This window comes from Chelonia mydas, chromosome 21 (genome assembly GCF_015237465.2).
Source record: "Chelonia mydas isolate rCheMyd1 chromosome 21, rCheMyd1.pri.v2, whole genome shotgun sequence".
Lineage (NCBI taxonomy): Eukaryota > Metazoa > Chordata > Testudines > Cheloniidae > Chelonia > Chelonia mydas.
The window spans coordinates 726,332-732,345 of record NC_051261.2 but is presented as its reverse complement, the minus strand read 5'-3'; the positions used below and the strand labels follow the sequence as shown (position 1 = coordinate 732,345).

Genomic DNA, 6,014 nt, shown 5'->3' with positions numbered 1-6,014 from the left:
CATTTTGTATGGATTTAGGAAGAGTCAAATGAGTGCTTTAACCACATACAGTTGTAAGCTATGTGCCTCAAGTATGACTGTACTGTGACCTACACTCTCCTATACTGACTAAAAGGAGAGGAGAATATGTAAAGCTTTACAAGGCACCACAGCCTTAAACTAAAGGAATGAAGGGAACAGGTGAAACAGAACAGACCAAGTGGAGATTATTAGGACAAAAAGGAAATGGAGATAAAAGGAAAATGAGTGAAGGGTGTACACTCATGAATTAGAGTGTTCCTTCTAATTTAATCTTCTTTTCCTCCTTACCCCAGTTTCCATTTCTTCTTCTCCCTCTCTTGTCTGATAAAATGAGATACAGTAAAGTGAGTACAAAAGAGCTATTTTTAAAGGCAATTTAAAGTGTAGTACTATCTTGAAAAATAGGTCTGTAACAAGCAGGGGTGGAGATTTCCATGTTTATCACTTTCAGTGCTGTCCCACTCAAGTTTGCTGTTTAGATAAAAGTAAACAGGGGAGGTGTACATGTGAGATTTTTTTTGGTCATATCTCACCTTAAAAATCCACTGGGCTCTTTCCTCCTTATGCACTATCACAGTAATAGCGCACTGATGAAATTACTCTCTCCATAGCACCTGTTCAAAGCCAGTAGTCTTTAAGACAGGTGCAACTCAGATAATTAAGAAAATAGGGAGACCAAGACACTATTTAGCATAGCATGGAAGGCATTAGGTTTACACAAGTACTACCAAGAGCAGAAGTTTGCCTGAAGAATTATTATTGATAATGACAAATGATTTCTGAGCTGCACCAAGTAACCCTGAGATCCCAGGGAGAAGGTTTGAGGCTGGCAGGTATTCAAAGCACCCTTTTCCCTGAGGGGAGTTGCTGTGAGACCGTCAATATTGGAGCAGAGGAGGCTGCTATATCTCACCACCTCCTGCCACAGGAGACTACACCCTTCTCAGGCCGGCCCCAGGGAAGAACCCTGATGCCCCCAGCCTCCGGGTCAGTCTGTTGCCAAACAAGGCTGAGCGGTGAAGGGGGCGTCCCTGTTTCTCCTGCCCCACCTGTGTGTCCACCTGAGCCGTCCCCCGCCGGCCGACAGCCTGATGAGCTTCCACGCGCCGGGGGCCAGACTCGCGTTACCCAGCACCTGGGCCAGGGCTCCCCACGCAGCCACCGCGGCGCGGCCTGTCCCGGCCCTCTCCGCTGTCCCCGCGGAAACAGCAGGCGGCCTGATTTTTCTCCTTCCCCCGCCCGCAAGGCGGCTTTGGCCAACTGCCCCCCGCCTGGTGCTAGGCAGGCGCCCTTCGAAGCGCCTCGCGGGCAGCGCGCGGCCCACAGGTTTCAGGGCTGGCTCGCGCTTCCCGCCTTTTTCGCCTCCCTCGGGCTCGCGCGGCCGTTGACCGCCGCGCTCAGGGGTGGGGCGCGGTCCCTGTCCTTGGAGAGCCTGGTTCTCCCGCTGCTGGGCCTGGGGAAATGGAAAAAGAAAAGCCCTTTACACTGTTCGTGCCGCCCAGGCTGAGCAGCAGCCAAGTGTCTGCTGTTAAGCCTCAGGCGAGCGCCAGGGGCGCTGGAGCCTGTCAGGTAAACATGGCACGAATGAAACGGCGGCTTTTCGGCGCAGCGATCGCGGCTGTGGGTCGGTGCGGAGAACATTCAGACGCGAACGCAAGGCGAGACCTTTCCATGCCCCCTTCCTCTTCCTGCTGCGGACAGGGACTGCGTGTTGTGGGGACCCCGGGGCGGCCGGGCGGGGGGCCGCGACTCGTGGGGCCGCCTCTCGCCAGCTGTATTCCCCACGCCGGGGCTGGGGTTAACGTTAGCGCAGTACGGTAAAGGCGTTTCCAACCCGGCTCTGCCTTTTCACGGCTCGATGTCAGAAGGGCCGCGCAGACCCTTCTGCTGTTCCGCGAAGTCCTGTTCTTGGAGACCAGTTCAAGGACCTTGTCGAGAAATATTGTCGTCTTTAGAGTGGTTCTCATCTAGGATTGCCAATTCTGGTTGGACATGTTCCTGGAGGTTTCATCACATGACATAAAATTTAATTGACTATTATCTTTAATTCCTGGAGACACCAGGACAATCCTGGAGAGTTGGCAACCCTGTCTCGACCAGGAGTCCAGGGCCCCCAATGGGGCCTGAGCAGGTTTCGGGGCCTCTGCCAAAATAAACTAGAGAGCAGGGCCAGTGGAATCGAGGGTAGAAAGCTGAATCCTGAGCCCTGATCCTCCTGGCTGAAGCTGAAGCCGGAGCAACTTAGCTTCGCCGGGCCCCCTGTGGTGTGAGGTCCTGGGCAATTGCTCTGCTAGCTACCCCCTAACACTGGCCCTGGCTATTAATCTACTGAAAAACTGTTGCAGTGTCACCAGTGGGCCATGGAACTTGTATAGCATGGGAGTGGGGAGAGGAGAGCCTCAGAAAGAAAAAGATTGAAAACCCATGCATTATTCGGTGTATGTGTATCTGGAAGGTTACACCTGTTGCACTCTGAAAGCTGCAGGGAGAATTATGGTTGTAGCTAGCCTTGACAGAATTTGGTGTTTTGTTTTTTAATAATTTTGATGGATAACAATTAGTTTTAAGCATTTTTTTCAATTTTTATAGATTTAAATTTTCAGTTGTGAGAAACTGAAAGGTTAGTAAATGTCTAGTCACAGTAGATGTTGAAATTCAAGAAGTTACAGATTTATAGTCATTAAAACATTATTATCATGTAGAAATATACAAAATCCTTAAATCAAACAAATAAGGAGCATTTTTCTTACTTTGCCTATTTGTAAATGTTGATTATTAGAGGTGAAAATATTTTTAGTTGGTTTGTGTGTGTATGCTGAAATTGATGCTTACTGATAATATCCTTCCAAGCCTAACTATAGCTCCAAAACAACTAAAAATGTTACCAGAATTTCCAAAAATGGTAATATTTGGCATAAGAACAAGAATGAAAAATTTCATTTCCCCCCCCCCAATATTCTGTTTTACAGAAAGCTACAATAATTTGAGAACAATGACCGAAAAAAAATATAGATATTCAGCCAGCGAGAAATTAAAATTGCAAAGCCTATTGTGGATAATTTAGAATACAGAAAATTATCCAGGGATTATAAAATTTTAGGACAAATTCAGATAACCTTATTCACCCTGAATAGTACCTTACTTGACAAATAGTCCCACTGAAAACAATTGGATTATGAACTATTTCATGTTCTGTCAGTCAGTAGTACTAGTTGAGGCCTGCACACACTTAATTGTCTGTTGCATAAATATACATAGGTTCAACATATTCTTTTTTCTCATTGGGGTCTCTTATTCAAGTACTGATCAGTTCCAGATATGCTCAGTTTTTAAAAGCATATGAGATCAGGTATACTCATATCAGATTTCTATGGTATTTTCTAAAAATGAAAAATTGATTTCTAAGGTAAGATTTAGGTTGTGAAATTTCATCACGCATGTTTTCTGAGAATGTTACAGGGAATGGAAAATAAATTTTGAACAGAGCCTTAACTATAGTATTGTTCTGGGATTGGCACTCCCAGCCTTCAGATATACCTTAACAAACTAATTTTTAAAATTTTCTAGGTTTTTAACAAGTGCACAGAAGATTATTTTAGTTTGCCTTTTGTAATGACAAGTACACCAAACCATGGTGAAGTCACAGATTCAGGTAAGGCCAAAAAGGGTATTACATCATCTTGTACAATGGTCTCTTTAAATTTAAGTTTCTAGTTATATGCACTTTTTAATGTCTTCTAAGAAGACACTTCTAAATATTGTAACATTTTGCCTAGTTTTAAACTATTATACTATATGTTATACAAATTTATTTAGAAAAAATATCAAAATATCTTTTTCAGATCCTGTTTCACAGAAAATAAATTTTTTGCCTGGAGTAGAAGAAGAGGTCAGTTAAGTGTACAGACTGTGAATCTAGTATCTCAGCACCTCACAATCTTTAATGTATTTATCCTCTCAATGCTCCTGTGAGGTAGGCAAATAGTATTTTAACACATGAGGAAACAAAGGCACAGACACTGAATGACAGAGAAGGTCTGTGGCAGAGGAGGGAATTGAACTCTGGTCTCCAAAGTCCTTGGCTAGTACCCTAACCATTAGACAGCCTTCCACTTATACATAGTACAATCTATGGCAACACCAAATTTACTAGCATGAACTACTGAAAAGCTGAATTACAGTACTGTACTTTCAGCCCATTTTCCTCAGTGCTGTTTTGCTGTGCTCTATTCCAACCTTCAGCAAAGTTTACAGTAGTTAGCATTCCTGATATGAGAAGCACCCTGACAACAGCCACACCCTTCCAGATGGAACGGGCTTCCTCTTGTGGATCTCATGGTTTCCATCTCCACTTGGACTGCACTTCTTTAGCCTTAGCAGCTAATAAAGCACAATCATGCTGTAATAATCCCTGGTGAAGCCATAGAAGGAGGATAAAATTTGGTGACCGCTGAGGTTTTTTTTAAAGAGTAGAAAAAATATGACCTTGTGTCTGAACCGATTCCCCTTTTCTGTGAGCTGCTTAAGACCATTAATCTACAATTTCTTGTGTGGTGCTCTACAGTTCTTTTTAGAGCTCTTAATTGACTGATATCATTAACAGCACATAAAGTCCCTCTACTGCAGAAAAAACGTAGGAATTCTTGGATATGCTCTCTGGAGTCCTACTGATTTCACTCCCAATGTCTGGACTTTTGGGCATTGGAACTTGGTATGGGAAACCTAGTGGGTGAAATCCTGGCCCTAATAAAATTAGTAACAAAACTCCTATTTACTTTAGTGGGACCTGGATTTGACCCAGAGTAATCATCCATGACTGCCAGGATTTGCCTTCAGCTATGTTAGAAGATCTGAAGATGTTAGGAGAATTTTCCCTTATTTGTATTGTGTTGTAATTATGCGTTTTTTGTTGTTTCTTATTCCATGAAACAAATTGGTACACAGTGGTTTTTAGTGGCTGCTGTAAGCATTCAGAATAGTGCATCAATGGTGCTACCATATTTAATCAGTTTAAACTTTGATCCCTAGAGCAGCTTGCTTTGGAATTTATTAAAGAAATACAAATTCTTATGATATTTCTAAGAGACACGTGTAGAATATTTTTAATTAAACAGCATTTCAGATTAAATTGTGAAATCTGTTTCAATAGAATATAGAGACAATGCATGAGCTTTATTCAAAACTCTACAAAGAGGCTGAAAAGATCAAGAGGTGGAAAGTGACAGTAGAATCTGAACTGAAGCAGAAGGAGAGAAAATTGCAAGAAAATAAAAAGATTATTGAAGCACAGCGTAAAGCTATTCAAGAGTTACAGGCAAGTTTCTGTCTAGGATACTTCAAAATATATTTTTAAGAATAAAAACTTCTGAGTAAACAAATATAATTTGGCTTTCTGATATAATTTAATGAATAATGATTCACAGCTCACAAAAATATTTTAAGCAATTCATCTCGTGAAAAAAATTTGACCGTCTAATTGATCCAACAGCTTCACCTTTTTACAAGCAAAACTTCATTTTTTAATTTTAAAATCTAAAAACTTATCCTCTCAATAATGAATGTTTGTTTTGAAAGAAAAAAGCGACTTAATGTACAAAAAAAATAAGAATGTAATTAACACGTGGAAATGAAGCTTCTCTGTAACTTGTAAAAAGAGTACAGTGAAACTTGATATGTTTATTGCCCCTTCATACAAATTATATCACAAAACATGGTTCAGAGTTAAATATTGCAGTCACAGTGAAATAACAGCACAGAGAGAAATTAAGAGGTATAATTAACAGCACATAAAAATATATTATCAGGTGAGATTTGAAAAGAAATGAAGCAAGATGATTGTATTTTGAATAACTAATTTTTTATTTGCATCTCTTATAAAATTAGTTTGAAAATGAAAAACTAAGTTTGAAATTGGAAGATGAGATATGTGAAAATAAAGATCTTCTACAAGAGTGAGTAATATGAATAAAATATTATAGAAATTTTTTTCATAC

At 41.1% G+C, this 6,014-nt stretch overlaps 1 protein-coding gene across 11 annotated transcripts in view; it reads left to right on the top strand.

The window, feature by feature from the left end:
- Window positions 1-1,186: 1,186 nt before the first annotated feature.
- SYCP1 (synaptonemal complex protein 1) overlaps window positions 1,187-6,014 on the top strand; it is a 69,112-nt gene continuing 64,284 nt past the window's right edge. For 4 of the 11 annotated variants that reach the window (XM_043533625.1, XM_043533622.1, XM_043533627.1 and 1 more), the window contains exons 1-5: window positions 1,192-1,590; window positions 3,589-3,673; window positions 3,864-3,910; window positions 5,171-5,335; window positions 5,905-5,972. In XM_043533625.1, coding sequence (XP_043389560.1) covers window positions 1,483-1,590; window positions 3,589-3,673; window positions 3,864-3,910; window positions 5,171-5,335; window positions 5,905-5,972 — 473 coding nt within the window. In that variant the 5' untranslated portion in view covers window positions 1,192-1,482. Of the gene's footprint in view, window positions 1,591-3,588; window positions 3,674-3,863; window positions 3,911-5,170; window positions 5,336-5,904; window positions 5,973-6,014 lie in introns of all 11 variants that reach the window. The other 7 variants (XM_043533619.1, XM_043533618.1, XM_043533621.1 and 4 more) reach the window with 6 other exon arrangements.